The 15,230-nt window shown below is 37.8% G+C and overlaps 2 protein-coding genes across 8 annotated transcripts in view; one reads left to right on the top strand and one right to left on the bottom strand.

Moving 5' to 3' along the window:
- The window catches only part of CNOT2 (CCR4-NOT transcription complex, subunit 2), a 104,053-nt gene extending 101,782 nt beyond the window's left edge, over positions 1–2,271 (bottom strand). For 4 of the 7 annotated variants that reach the window (XR_001137382.1, XM_012642054.1, XM_012642057.1 and 1 more), the window contains exon 1: positions 1,793–1,856. Coding sequence is in view for 3 of the 7 variants with exons in the window: in XM_012642054.1 (XP_012497508.1) it covers positions 1,793–1,797 (5 nt within the window). In the remaining 4 variants the exon portion in view is untranslated. Of the gene's footprint in view, positions 1–1,792 lie in introns of all 7 variants that reach the window. The other 3 variants (XM_012642055.1, XM_012642058.1, XM_012642056.1) reach the window with 3 other exon arrangements.
- The window catches only part of LOC105808379, a 110,273-nt gene continuing 96,866 nt past the window's right edge, over positions 1,824–15,230 (top strand). The window contains exons 1-2 of the mRNA XM_012642018.1: positions 1,824–2,252; positions 2,368–2,438. Of these exons, the coding sequence (XP_012497472.1) occupies positions 1,824–2,252; positions 2,368–2,438 (500 nt within the window). The remainder of the gene's footprint in view (positions 2,253–2,367; positions 2,439–15,230) is intronic.

Genomic DNA, 15,230 nt, shown 5'->3' with positions numbered 1-15,230 from the left:
TCTCTGTGTATATTGTATTTCTTTTCCTTCATATTTAATATTACAAAGAAACTACAAACTAAACAGAAGTTCAACATACAGAGCTTACTAATTAATGAATTTGGTCTATTAAGAAACATTTCAACGAAAGGGTAAACACTAACCATTTGAATGTAGACATTTTACCATTTCAGACCAAGGTAATTCTTAACCCTTTCAATCTGGGATAAAGTTACCTTCCTAAATTGCAAAAGAGATGTATTCATTGACGTTTGGGAAAGAACTGTTGTCAAATATACCAAGTATTCCCAAACTCAACATAAACCTGGTAAGTAGTAGATACTTTCAAATTTCTACCCCACTCCAACACCCCATACTTTATTATCTCCACTTATGTTGCATCCAAAGGCCAATCAAGAGTTACACTTATCATTCCCGAGCTCCAAAAATTCCTAATATCAAGCATGGCAGCAAATGTGTTCAACTTTGAGCATTAAATTCAAGTATGGTCTCCCTCGTGAACAGATTTTGTTAACTAAGTACTTTTCACCATCAGTGTGCTTAATTACTAGGAACTGTCCTATTTAAAAAGGAGTAGGGTATTTTGACCAAGAGTTTTATAAAAACTAAACAAAATATGTTACACTTAGTCTCTGGATTATGAAAAGTGAAGATGCCTCCTAGGATTCGAAGGAAGTCGATGTCTAGGTTCCTTCCGAGAGGGTGGTACCCGTATGTAAGACTTTGGTGGTAGTTAAGAGCGTACCCACAGGGCCTGGAATAAATGGTAATTCTAAAACCTTGGAAATACTTTTATAAAAGAAACTACAATCCCCTTTCGCTAAGGACCTAAACAGTTATCAAGAGTTAGAGGATTTTTCCTGGACGGACAACAGTACCTCAATTTAAGAACTATGGGGGTCTCTTAATTCGACTCATTTCTTCTGGGAAACTTTTAAGTGAGACCTAAGACAGCAAAAGGTGAAGAGGCCCCAGCGGAAGTGGAAACCTAGGGTTTGCAACTTCACAAACAGAAGCGTCTCGGGTTCCTCCGCCGCCCCAGGACCATCCGGACTCAAGTCTGCGACAATACGGAAGCTTCACCCTCCGGGTGCGGTAGTAGAGGAAGCATCATAGTTGCACTCCTTCTCCCTCCACCGTGCATAGCCTTCGTTCGGTATCCCGGGGCCTGGAGGCTCCTGGGGCCCGTTAGCCAGTCCAGTATCCCCCGTATTACACTTAACACACACACAAACGGAAACATACAAGTGGCGGATGATGTGCGTGTACTGAGAATGTGAAAAGCCAGAGACGGCGGCAGCTACTGGGAAGCCGGCAGAGCCGTCTAAAGCGGGCCTGGGCTCCTCGGCCACCGCCACTGCCGCCTTCTCTTCTTCCCCAGGAAGCAGCGCGGCGGCAGCGGCTCCTCCGCGCTGGCGGGAGCCTGGGGAAGCGGAGTCTGGGGGAAGCTCTGCCGCCCGCAAATGGGACCGGGCCTACGATCTAGAGCTGCCGCTGCAGCGGCCCGAGTACAGCGACGCTTTACGTCCCGTCCACCACAACCACCCCCATACACACCCCCTCCCTCCCTCCCTCCACCACCGCCACCCCCCTCCCCGCCCGCTCCGCTCTCCCTCTCTCGATTGGAGCCGAGACAAAAGCAACGGGAAGCGGCGGGCCGGGACGCTACCCGGGGACCCCGGGAGCCACCGGACCGGCCCCAGGGCATTCCCCCGCCTTGCGGGGACCCCAAATCCGCCGCCCCTGCCGCGCGCCCCGCTGCTAGACTTCCGAAAATTTGCCAAAAACTCACCGCATGAATTTTCTTGTCCCGCGGATCCAAGATGGCGACGTATCCACCGCGGAGGCTGCTGGGAGCAAGACCTTTACCCTCTGACCCTCGCCGTGACCCCCGTCGCTCCGGCTTCCCTCAAGGCGGCGGCGGAAGGTGGGAGCGGCGATTGCCGAGCGGACAGGGTTGGGGGTGGGCAGGCAGCTTTTGGCTTGCTTGCAAGATGGGTGGGGACAGGCACTTCACTCCCCCACCTCCGTCTCCGCGGCTCCACGTGTCTCTTACGGACTTAAAAGGAAGCTCGGTGCTCCGCCGCCGTTACAGCGAACGGGGCCTCTGCAGCCGGTTCCATTTCACTGGGGCCAGTTGCTTCGCACAGGGTCGGGCCCTGGGTCCGGGGTGGGGGCTGGGGGGCCCGCGGGGTCTAGGAGCGAGGATTGGTGAGGTGGCGTCGGTCTGCTCTCACCGGGACGCTGAGCGTGTGTGTTTGTGTTTGTGTTGGACACCGCTCCCCCGCACGTCCTCCTCCTCACTCCTCCCCTTCTCACTCCTACCACCTGGAGCAAATGTGACCACTGTCCCCTTTCCTCCCTCAGCCCCCGCAGACTCCAGTGCTTGTGTGCGCACTTCCAGGGACCGGCAGCACGTCACCTTCACCTCCTGAGAAGTGAGTTCCCCTCTAACTGAAACCATTGGTGTTTTCTACTAATCCCCCTTCTTCCTTTTCTTTTTTTTTTTTTAACCTGATGGACGTAAATAATGGTTTTTAAAGTACTGTTGTTTGAACTTGCTCTAGCCAATTAGGTTTATAGCACTTTCTCTAGCTCCCGCTCCCCAGTCATCATGTAAACTTGAGTGATCAACTTGGCCATCTGCGAGACCTTTTGAAATTATGGTGGCTTTGGAGGAAACAAAGGAATGATGTCTCCGCTTTCTAGAAAAATAGTTGTCCTTCAAACTAAAATTAAACTTGTTTCCTTTGCAGTAATTCCTCCTGTTCCTTTGCATATCTATAAACTTTTCACTTGTTTTGTAATTACTTGACATCTTGAACTTTAAAGAAAAAAGAGCCTCTGCATGTATGTTTTGGAATTGTGTCGTTTCATAATATGAAAATTGTTATTCCTATTTGAGTGATAGCATGTATTAATGTAAAGTAAAATTTGAATTAAATAAAATTTCTACTTACTTTGGTTGTTTCTTCCATAAAATCACCTTTTCCTTCCCAAAGAAATCACTATAATCCAATTTAAATTTATCATTGAAGGCCAAAAGCAAGAAATAGCAAGAAAATAGCGTATTATAAAACAAAAGGTAACTCGTGGTTTTTAATGTAAAGTGTATTTTGATATATCAGCACATATTGTGTGAATTTATTTAAACTCTGGATGATGCTGGTGTAGCTAGTAGAAAATGTTCTGCCTGGTTATTCATTTCATCAAACATTCTTCTTCACTGTGTTTTTTTACTTCAGGAAAATTCAAGAAAGAACAACGTATATCTTTATGTCCTTCTCTCCCTTTCTCCTCCCATTTCATAAACAGTTCCTTCCTGCCTCTTCTGCTTTCTCATGTTAACATCTACAGCCATAAATTGGTGTTTTAAAAGATTGGATGTGGGCCGGGCGCGGTGGCTCACGCCTGTAATCCTAGCTCTCTGGGAGGCCGAGACAGGCGGATTGTTTGAGCTCAGGAGTTCGAAACCAGCCTGAGCAAGAGCAAGACCCCGTCTCTACTAAAAATAGAAAGAAATTAATCGGACAACTAAAAATATATATAGAAAAAATTAGCCAGGCATGGTGGCGCATGCCTGTAGTCCCAGCTACTCAGGAGGCTGAGGCAGGAGGATCGCTTGAGCCCAGGAGTTTGAGGTTGCTGTGAGCTAGGATGACGCCACGGCACTCTAGCCCGGGCAACGCAGTGAGACTCTGTCTCAAAAAAAACAAAAAAAGAAAAAAAAAAAAGACTGGATATGCCTCTGGGTATATGTAATACATATGCATTACTGAGCACCTTAATCTAGCTGTTAATAATTTGAAAGTTTATTAATAGTTTGGGGCCACAAAATGGAGTGATAAAAATAGGATATATGTATATACTGACATCAAGTATTATTAAGACTTTACCATTCTAATCTAGTAGTTTATATATAAGACTTTGTTAAGGCCAAAACATGGACCTCATTCTCACCATCCTTACATTTACTCAAAAAAGCACATTTTAAATAGAATAACACTGGTTAAGTTGGAAAAATCACTTCCAAAGGGAACAGTCTGATTTGAGAGTTTTATTACCTTGGGTATTTTACTGGAAGAGGGAAACATTTTCATAATGTGTAGAGTAGGTGTGTTAGGAAAAAATACACTGATACTATCTGATAATGGTATTTCACTATTTTGATAATACTTTCACTATTGCTAAGCACTATTTAGGATGAATTCACTTTAAGCCTTGTTCAAGAACAAGTTAATTTCCTATTGTGCCAAATCTATTATAAATTTCTAAAATTTAATACCTACCTTAGTGTTCTGGATATTAAATGAACTAGCATTTGTTAAGGACTTATATTTGTGACTCTGTAGTGAGCATTCAATAAATGGTACATTTTTTAAATTGGCCTATTGCATCAAAAGGTTCATCTTTATTGCTAATGTTGATCAGATTTGCTCCTTTGGTAGTTTGATTTTTTTTTTTTATATGATCTGGGTGCTGGTTTGGATTTTGTTTTTTTTAACTATCCACTTTGATAGATTTTCTTACTCTTACTTGGAAAAACAGTCCATACTAATAGGTATGTGTTTTGTGTGTTTTCAAAATATGTATTAAGGTAAGTTCCCTGTACATCTTATAGAAAAATTACAGACTTGGATTGAGAAAAAAATACTTTACTAAGGAAAGAATGAGTTTGTATATAACTTATAGAAGGGGGGGCTTCCATTTTTAGAAAAGTATAGACAATGCTGAAAATTTTGCGTGGCAACGGATAAAAAAGACAGGTATCTCTAATATGACATGTATGAAATAATGTTTGAATCCCCCTATTCATTACCTAAACCTGCCCCTCTTCTAGTCTTCCTGATTTCCATAAATAGTACTTTCATTCACTTACTTGCTCAGGCGTAAAACTAGGAGTCTTCTATGATTCCTCACACTTTACATCCAGATAATCAGCCAGTACCATCAATTCTTCCTTACAAATATATTCTGAATTCAGCTACTTCTCATCACTTCCAATGCTACCAATGACGGTCTGAGCCACCGTCATCTCTTGCTGAACCACAGCAATATCCACAATATCTACTTTGACTTTTCCCTGCACACTCATGAACATTTTCCCATTCAAACCATTCTCTATATACCAGCCAGAGCAATCATTTTAAATCATTCTAAAATCTTCATTAGGTGGTGCCACCTAAACCCTCCAATAGCTTTCCTGTGCAGACACAATGAAATCCAAGTTCCTTACCATGGCCTTCAGGACTGGATAATCTGGCTCCTGCCTCTCTCTCCAATTTCATCTTGTTCTCACCCTTCTCATTGCCTCCTTTCTGTTTCTGTCATGTACCAAACTCTTTTTAGTCTGTAGCAGAGACTGTTACTTTTTTCAAAAAATTCCTCCGTTTTTTCTTAGTAAATAAACATGGACACATGGCTGCCCAAAATAAAGACTATATTTTCCAGCCTTCCTGTAGCCATGTAATAGTGCTGGCAGATATATCATGTGGCACCCTTCCAGAACTTTCCTTAAAAGACAGTCAGTACACATGTTTGGTCCTTTGCTGTTTTTAGTCTTCCTATATATTCTGTACCCTGGAATGCAGATATGATGGTTTGAAACTCTAGCCACCAGTTTGGGCCATATTCAAGTTCTCTCATCCTAGAGATGTCAGAACCTTAAGCTGGTAGAAACCAAGGTCCTTGAGGACTTTGTGAATCAGAGCACCATGCCAGCTTTGCACTCTACCTTCAGATTTTGATGTGAAAAGAAAAGTAACCGTCTATAATATCTTATTAAAGCCACTATTTTGGGTCTCTTGTTGTCAGTTGAACTTAACTGATACTCTGTCTCAGGGCCTTCGCACTTGCTGATTTTTTCCTGCCTGGACTGCAATTATTTATTAAAATAATTTTACCTGGACAGTGAATCAATTTAAAACTCACATATGAGCTAATACATTTTTGCTAGCAATGAAAATTTAACTGAAATCCGTTAAAAATGTGGATTAAATACTAAAATGATAGCAGGAATGAAAATAGCTTTATGTATACCCAGCAGATCAATGAAAGAATTATTTGTGCCTCTTAAATAGTAATGGCCTTAGTGATAGTCATTCGAGTACTTTATATTAACCTGATTTTTAAGTGGGGAACATACACGGAAAATACATTCAGTAGAAACGAAAGTGAAATAAGATGATGATTGTGAAGTATTATATATAGATCCCAAGAAAATCTTGGGCCTGGAAGAGACAATGTAAAGACGCCGTACTTCAGGCTGATTCCATTCTGTAATTCTTGCTCTCAGAACTGTTTTGATGTTTAACCTAAAATTTTCACTTTGCTTTTTTTTCATTTCTCGAAACTTCATATTGCAGATTTTTCATAGATAAAATACAGAGCTGAGCAATTTTTTTCTACAAAATTACAATATGTGTTTACTCATTTTTTTTGTCGTTTTTAGCACTGCCCACTATTTGCTCAAAGTTTACTCAATTTTATATTGCTAATAAACCTTATAGCACATAGTTTGTAAAAGAAACCCCTTAAGTACTGAAGGTGTGGAGTGTGCTGCAATGTGCAAAAAATAAGCTAAAAATGAGCATATAAACCTGATCTGTACCAACAGTTCTGAATGCTTGCAAACATCTGTCATGACACAGGGAAAAAAATTAATAAAAGGAAATACAATTCAGTCCTGAAAGGGTTAAATAGAAACCCTAATGTATTGTTTCTAACCATCCATTGCACATGACAGCGCTTGAAAACAAAACTCAAAAGTCTGGCACAGAAAATTACACATTTTTTCTGTACATATTAGAAACATAGCTTTTGAAATCAAAAGTAAGTAACTTGGTTAATAATTGAAGAGCATTTTGTTTCAAAAAGGAACCGCCTGTGGATTATCTGGTTAAACACGAATAGTTAGATTAGTTCTCTAAAACTTCATTGGAAATTTTCTGTGAGGATATAGATGATACCAGTTTCATTTAAACAAAACAGTCACAATCACAAGTCTATGCAGTAAGAATGACAAATATTTCACAAACTTACCAGTATGCCTTAAGTTGCCAAAACTTAAGAAAAGTCAGCAACAAGTTAAATACACCATTGCTCAACTCTGAAATCCTTCAACATATAAAGGGCGTAAAGCCTTTAGCTTGCCTTCCCAATCCACGTGACAAATTCAGTAGAACTAATAAAAACTTACTGTATCACAGGTTTAGTTTCTATGCATACTTTTAGAAATTGCATAGGTTCATGAAAGCATAAAATCTAACACAAAAACAAAACCTAGGACATAGGTACTTTAACTGATGTATTGACCATTCTGGTGCTAATGTTTGGTGCAAAAGTTATTGCGGTTTTAGTCTTGTTGAAATTTGCTGTTTGATATTGGAATACATTCTTAATAAATATGGTTATGTTATACATCATTTTAATGTGTATTTCTCGCTTCATGTTTTTTTACTAATGACTTATTACTTGCTGTTTATATTTATTTTAGACTATGAAAATGATGTTAGACAAAAAGCAAATTTGAGCAATTTTCTTATTCGAGTTCAAAATGAGTTGTAAAGTAGCGAAACAACTCACATCATCAAAAACACATTTGGCCCAGGAACTGCTAATGAACTTACAGTGCAGTCGTGGTTCAAGAAGTTTTGCAAAGGAGACGAGTCTTGAAGATGAGCACAGTGGCCAGCCATCCAAAGTTGACAATGACAAATTGAGAGCAATCATTGAAGCTGATCCTCCTAAAACTACTTGAAAAGTTGCCAGAGAACTCAACGTCAACCATTGTACGGTTGTTCAGCATTTGAAGCAAAGTGGAAAGGTGAAAAAGCTTGATAAGGGGGTGCCTCGTGAGCTGAGCGAAAATCAAAAAAATCACTGTTTTGAAGTGTCATCTTCTCTTCTTGTACGAAACAACAATGAACCATTTGGATCTTATACGACAACCAGCTCGGTGGTTTGGATCTTATACGACAACCGGTGATGACCAGCTCAGTGGTTGGACTGAGAAGAAGCTGCAAAGCACTTCCCAAAGCCACACTTATGCCAAAAAAAGGTCATGGTCACTGTTTGGTGGTCTGCTGCTGGTCTGATGTACTACAGCTTTCTGAATCCTGGTGAAACCATTACGTCTGAGAAGTATGCTCAGCAAATTGATGAGATGCACTGAAAACTGCAACACCAGCAGCCTGCATTGGTCAACATAAAGGGCCCAGTTCTTCTCCACAGCACTCAACTGCAGGTTGCACAACCAAGGCTTCAAAAGTTGAACGAATTAGGCTATGAAGTTTTGCCTCATCCACCATACTCACCTGACCTCTCGCCAACCAACTCCCACTTAAAGCATCTTGACAACTTTTTGCAGAGAAAATGCTTCCACAACCAGCAGAATGCAGAAAGTGCTTTCCAAGAGTTCGTGGAATCCTGAAGCATGGATTTTTACACTACAGGAATAAACAAACTTATTTCTTATTGGCAAAAATGTGTTGATTGTAATGGTTCCCATTTGAATTAATAAAGATGTATTTGAGCCTAGAAAATTTACAGAGTCCTTAGGACAATAAATGGCCAACATCTCTAATATCACTATCATTTCAGGGAGGGGAACATGCCCCATTATACACATTCCTTTGAGATCACTTTGTGGCCCTAAATCTTTCATACAGATTGAGGTTGCTGTTTACTTATAAAAGCATTCTATATTGATTGAGGGTCTTTATTAAAACTTCAGCCTTTTGTGAAATCTCATGATGACTATAGTGACATTATGTCAAACAAACACATTACCAGAATATGTTTATGCTCAAATATTTCAAGCAACATTTGATGCTTAGAAAACCAAAGTGACAATGAAAATAAAGTAAAATAAAAGTATCTGGACAGTTCCCTAGAGTTTGCTGTATAAGGATTTCTCCTATAATTGGAAGTTTCCAAGCTTTGCATTATTTTCATGGCACTCTTTCTGAGCTCTGTCAATTTTCTATATCCTTAGTGAATTGTATTCCAGATATGAACATGAAAGTATGTTTTTAATGTAACCAGTTTTGAAAACAATAAAATAAATGCTTCATCATCTTAATACTATGTTCCGACTCAGTATTCATCATTCATAATACAAATGTAATTGAGTCTCAGTTTTGTGCCACACATTGTGTTTTGTCTCTGAGAGAGAGAAAAAACCCAATGTTTTTTTCCTGTTGTTACATACCACTCAACACAACACTTCTAACACAAATGCGGGGTCAGTGGGGTTCCCACTCACACGAAGGAATCAATTCTCCAGTGGACATCAGCTGGGTATCTCTAATTCAATTCTGACATAGTCTATCTGGAGATACCATCAGATTCCACAGGTTGAGGGCTCAGTTCCACAAGACTGCCCCCCCACTTCTGAAGCGAGTAGTATAGGCTGTCATCTATATTTCTGACCAAGGGGCCGTAAATCAGGATTCCCATGACCTTTCCTTGGATTTGATTAATTTGCTAGAGTGGCTAACAGAACTCAGAGAAACACTTTACCCATATCTGATAAAGGATACAGGTGAACAGATAAATGGAAGATATGCATAGGGCGAGGTGTAGGAGAGAGGCACAAAGGTTCCATGCCTTCTACAGGCAGGCCCCCTTCCAGGAACCTCCAAGTGTTCAGCTATCTGGAAGCTCTTCAAACCCTGTTCTCTTGAATTTTTATGGAGACTTCATTATGTAGGCATGATTGATTATATATAAAATAAATCACGATGTCACAATGTTATTTAGTTCTCAAGAAAACTATGTGATGTAGGTATAATAATATAGTTTCCCCCATCTCCTCGTATGCTACATGTGTGTAGTAGATATCCAGTTTAAACTTGTGGCCATATTTTCCCCTTCAAGTATCCTTGTCCATATGTTGAATTTGTCTCTATTGCTCATCACCTTCAGAATTGATGACAGCAATATTAAAGCCACTTAATATTCTGAACTGAACATTAAAGATGATATTAGTCTGCAGTGTTTTCATGGGTCACTATCATCTATAAAAATAGATAGCCTAAAAGGAGAAGCCAAATAAATGAGGTAACCAGTGGGAACAATACAAGACATTTGGACTTCAGAAAGTGGCAGTAACAAACCAATCAGCACAAGAAAACCTCTAACAACAGCAATTAGAGATTAAGAAGTCAATATTGGCCTGAAAATAATTATATTAATAGTTATCACTTAATTTGGCACCATAATAAATAAATTATAAGCACCATAATTACATGATTTCACTCAGAATTTATAACATTTCTGTGAGATAAGTAGTATTTGCATTTTACAAATGAAGAAATGGAGGCTTTACGAGAGATTGCCTTAGATTATACTACAGAGATTGGAGTCCAGGTCTTCTAACTCCAGAGTCCAGAACCTGTTCTCTTTTCTTTTCTTTCTTTCTTTTTAAAAGTATTTTTAAAATATTGCATGTAATATTTTTGTATATCCATTTTTCTGGGGAGAGTCCATAAATTTCATACGATTTTCAAAGGGGTCCCCAGTGAGAAAAGAAAAAAATCTAAGAACCACTTAAACTCCCTACTATAAAAGTTAGTACACTTATAATGGAGAAGAAAGTAATTCTGAGACAGTTTGGCCACAAAATGTGATTTAAAAATGTTAACAGTTAATTGAATGTTGTGAATATGGAGAACCTAGGTATGTGATTAAAATTCTGATTCAACTATTGAGTTCCTATTATGTACCAGCCTTGCAGATTATACTCTTTCTCAATCTTAAGTAATATAGGAGCACCTTTTAAGAATTGTTATGAATACCCATTGTGATCAGTTATTTTTATTATAAAGTTACCCTAGTATGTGCAAATAGAAAACTAATTGTAAACTTACACTTTTAGCTCTTTATAAACTATTAAACTTGAAAAAAATCAGGAATGAAAGAAAACTAAAATATTTAATATTAATAACATAATTTTAATGTAACAATATTGTTTTGCTGAGCCTAAATCATCATTAGAAGTTAATATAGCACATGTTTATTGGAATTTGGGATACCTATATTGCTACTCAATTTTCCCACCAGTTTTCTGTATTATAATTTTTTTGAAACCTCTGTTCCAGAAGCAAGCAATCACAATATTTGGCCTTTACCCAGGATGAAGGCATCATACATTTATTCTTTATTGTAGCCCAAGGCAATTTAGGTTATATAGTTTGTTGGTGTTTTTATTATGTTAATATATGTGTCCCTAAGTACTTTAGTTCTTTTTTGTTGAAGATTTCAATTAGTATCTCACAAAACCACAAGCTATCTAACTATATTTGATGAATTGTACTTGAAATGCTGAATTTTGGGTTTCTGTACAAAGAGATTGAGCACTCTCCACCATCAACTTTGTTAAAGGAATTGACATGAGATGTAAATTGGATATCACAGAAGATATTTCGAGCAGGACCAAATAAGAGATATTTCTCTTATTCTCTTAGGACTGCAGTTTTACCAATACCTTAAGTAAGGACTGGCTAACACTTAATATCACAAAAATACTATAGTTAAAGCTGAATCTTTTTATAGATACATTTATAATATGATATGGAGAGAGAATTTTCCCATTGCCCTATGATTGTGATTAAGCCCCAAAGCTGAGAATAAAATGCTTTAAATGCTTCATATTCCAAGTTAAAATAACTGAATAACTCCATAGTATTAGCTTCATAGTGTCACAACTAGCCCTATTAACCACCACCACTACCACTTCTACCCACCCTTAGGCAAAAAAAAAAAAAATGGTAGGCTCAAAAGATAAGAAGGAGGCCTTTTGGAGAAGCAGTATTTGTAGACAAAGGTTCTTCCCCATATGTAGTTGGAGTGGGGGAGGGACGTACCTGAAAAGAGTCACTTCTAAAGATTGGGATTACTAAAAGAAGGGAAGACATGTTTCTTTTCTCTGTTGGATGTTTGCTTGGCCAGGGGATGTGCTGAACTCCTATCGCTATCTGAGTAAAGAGAATTTGAAAGTGATGATAGACTGAGAGAGGCCAGGACAGCAAGAAAGTGGCCTTCATGTCCACCATTTAGTGTGGCAAGAATAACGGAGATTCTCATGGGTGGTATAAACACGAGGGAAGGTAGGTGAGGTCGAGCCATTTTATCAGTACGAAGATTGACCACAGAAATAGGGAACCTCTACAGCAAGAGGAATGAAAAGGGCTCAGTAAGCTGGTTCCAGATAACAACCATTAGGAAACTAAGTAATGGGAAGTCCCTGCTGGCTCCTTCAGAAAAGCTTCACTGGATATCTAGGGTTTGGACACTGTCACACAGAGGTTATCAATATCCAGTTAATGAAGATTACATCTTCACCCAATTAAGTAAGAAAACAATTGCCCTTTTCTTTCTCCCTTCCTTCTGCCACAAATCAAGAGCACTAAGCCAAGAAGAGGTAAGAGAAGCAGGTGTCTGGGAGCCAGATTTCTTCTTGACAGCTTCCAAGTCACTAGATCTCTCCCTCCCTGGGGTTGTGTGGGGTGGGAGAAAAAGGTGAGAAGAGCTTTGAACTGAGGTGGAGATTGAAGCTTTAAAGTTACAAAGATGATTCTTTAATCTTAGATTGTGGCTGAAAATCATTGAATCTATGAAAGCTATCACTAAAGGAGCCATCACTCCTCTTTCCTGTTTGATTTAAAAAATTAAGTAAGGTCAATGCTAAAAGTAAAGTGGTAAGTCAGACTCCTTTGCTCTTTAATCCGATAATACTTTTCTGTTTAAAATCTGGATTCGGTGACAATATCGAAATTGAATGGCATTGCTGCCTGTGCGTAACAATATCGGGATTTAATGACATAGCTGTCTGTCTTTGTAATGGGTGGCAAATGCAAAAAGGAGCACGATTTGTTAGTAAACTAGACAGAAATGCTTAAAAACATGTATGCTTAAGTTATATAGTTCATTTCAAAATACGCTTCAATCATTTTTCATCAGTTTCTTTTGTGAACTTTATAAAGTTATGCAATTTAAAACATCCTTACAAGTATTTTAAAGGTGTATCTATAACTGACAATTTTAGTGAAGATTGTGGGGCCCAACCCAAACAAACCATATAAGCAACATCCTTTACAGAATGGTATTCTTAAAAGTCTTAAAAGACAGGCAGCTATGTCATTTAATACTGATATTGTCACCCATAGGCAGCAATGTCATTCAATCCAGGTATTGTCACCCAGTCCAGATTTTAAACAGAAAAGTAGGATTAAAAAGAAAAGGAATCTTAACTACCACTTTATTTTTAGCATTGGTCTTGCTTAAGTTTTTTAATCAAACAGAATTTTGTAGAATTTTAGATCAGTGTCCTTACTTCAATAAAATTAATGTATTAATATATAAACTATATTCAATAAAATTACTGACATCTTTTAACCATCTCACTCAATATGGTATGAAGCATAAAGAACTGTTTTTTGCTTGTTTTTGTTGTTGTTGTTGAAGAAATAATACAATGCAAGTGATTGCTTTCCAACTTCAGATCTGGAAATAAACAATTGAATCATTCTTTTAGATAAGGAGCAACATGAGTATATGCAAATTCCCAGTGTAATCATGCTGACTAATATTTACTATGTTTCAGGCAGTCATCCAAGTACAGGAAAGGAGAGAAGTAAAGAAGGCAGATAAGGTCCCTGTTTTTATGGAGGAGATAGACAATAAGAAACAAGTAAATATCCAACATAATATTATGTGGTAATAAGAACTATGAAGGAAAATGAAGCAAGATAAGAGCTAGAGAATGACAAGGGGATAGGGCGCTCTTTTAGATAAAATGGTCAGGGAAGACATCTCTGAACAGGTAACACTTGAGCAAAAGAGCTGCAGGAAATTAGGTTGTATCAAGTGCCTATTGATGTATATGTAATTTTTGTATATCCTCAACAAACCCATTCAAGAAACACAATTAACTTTTACAAAAGGCAGTACATTGTTATATACAGTTATATCTTCATAGAATATTGTTAATTCTGGTCTCATTCATTTCATTTAAATTCAGCAGATCTATATTGAGTGATTGCTATATTCCAGGCTTTACTCTAGGCTTTTGTTATATAGCAATGAATGAAATAGATAATGATCCCTGACCACCTAGAAATTGCATTCTAGCAGGAAAATGCAGACAATAAATAATAAAAAATTATATACCGTGTTAGAGGGTAATTTGTGCTGTAGAGGGAAAAGTAGACCAGAGAAGGGGAGATTATAGTTAGGGGCAGGATAAGTTTCATTAGTGAGTAGGCTAGTAGGGTGGACTTCAATGAGGTTAAACCTGAGCAAACACCAGAAGGGCTGAGGGAGTTAGTCAAGTGTCTGTCTGAGGGGAACAGCTGTCATTGACACATACATGCATACATACATACATATATATGCTTCTGCATCCAAAGAAGTTACTATCTTTTTTCAACTTTCATTATTTTTATAGCTTCTAAAAAACAGAGAAGATAAACGTCATCACTATATGTAACTTATTTGAAGATATGAATCTGTTATCTTTTATTTAGTTAGAACATAGCCACTACTATATACATATATATACATATATATATATAACATTTTAAATTTTTATCATCTGAAATTGTGAAAAACTACCATTTTGAAAGGCACTGAAAAGTAACTGCTATGACTAGAAACATGTATTTTTATATAGTGGCATGTGTAGGTCACACAGCAAATATACTCTATCCTTTCTTTTTTGTTAAAAGGTAATAGTATTCTTGAAGTTATGTTAGAAATCCAAAATAATAATTTAAGACAAGTTGGAAGACATGGTAGATTACTCACTTCATGCTATGAATTTAGTGCAGGTATAACAAGTATAATGATTTGTTGTTATGAGTAGTTAGAAAAACAGATGTTTGTGCATTTATTAAATAAAATCAGAATAATTTCAATTACTTTGCTTCATTCCATCTGTCTTTCAGATACTGCTAACTTTATTATAAATTTTTTTGAAGTTAACTCTTACTAATCTATATACAATATTCTATAGAGTTAAGTGTTCTAATCTTTGTGTTTCTAAGGCATGACTCTAAAAAAAACCTGCATAATTATAGCTAGTCACTTAGATATAATAACTATACTTCCTTTCCATTTTCAGGTTGATTTCTGTTTTAACTTTTGAATCAGTGTTGAGTAACAAGTAACTTTTTGTGATTCTAGATTCAGTAGCTTTTATTGAAAAGGTTATAAATATTTCATAAACT

This window comes from Propithecus coquereli, unplaced genomic scaffold, assembly GCF_000956105.1.
Source record: "Propithecus coquereli isolate 6110/MARCELLA unplaced genomic scaffold, Pcoq_1.0 Scaffold172, whole genome shotgun sequence".
NCBI classification, from domain to species: domain Eukaryota; kingdom Metazoa; phylum Chordata; class Mammalia; order Primates; family Indriidae; genus Propithecus; species Propithecus coquereli.
This window is presented reverse-complemented; position numbering and strand designations above follow the sequence as displayed.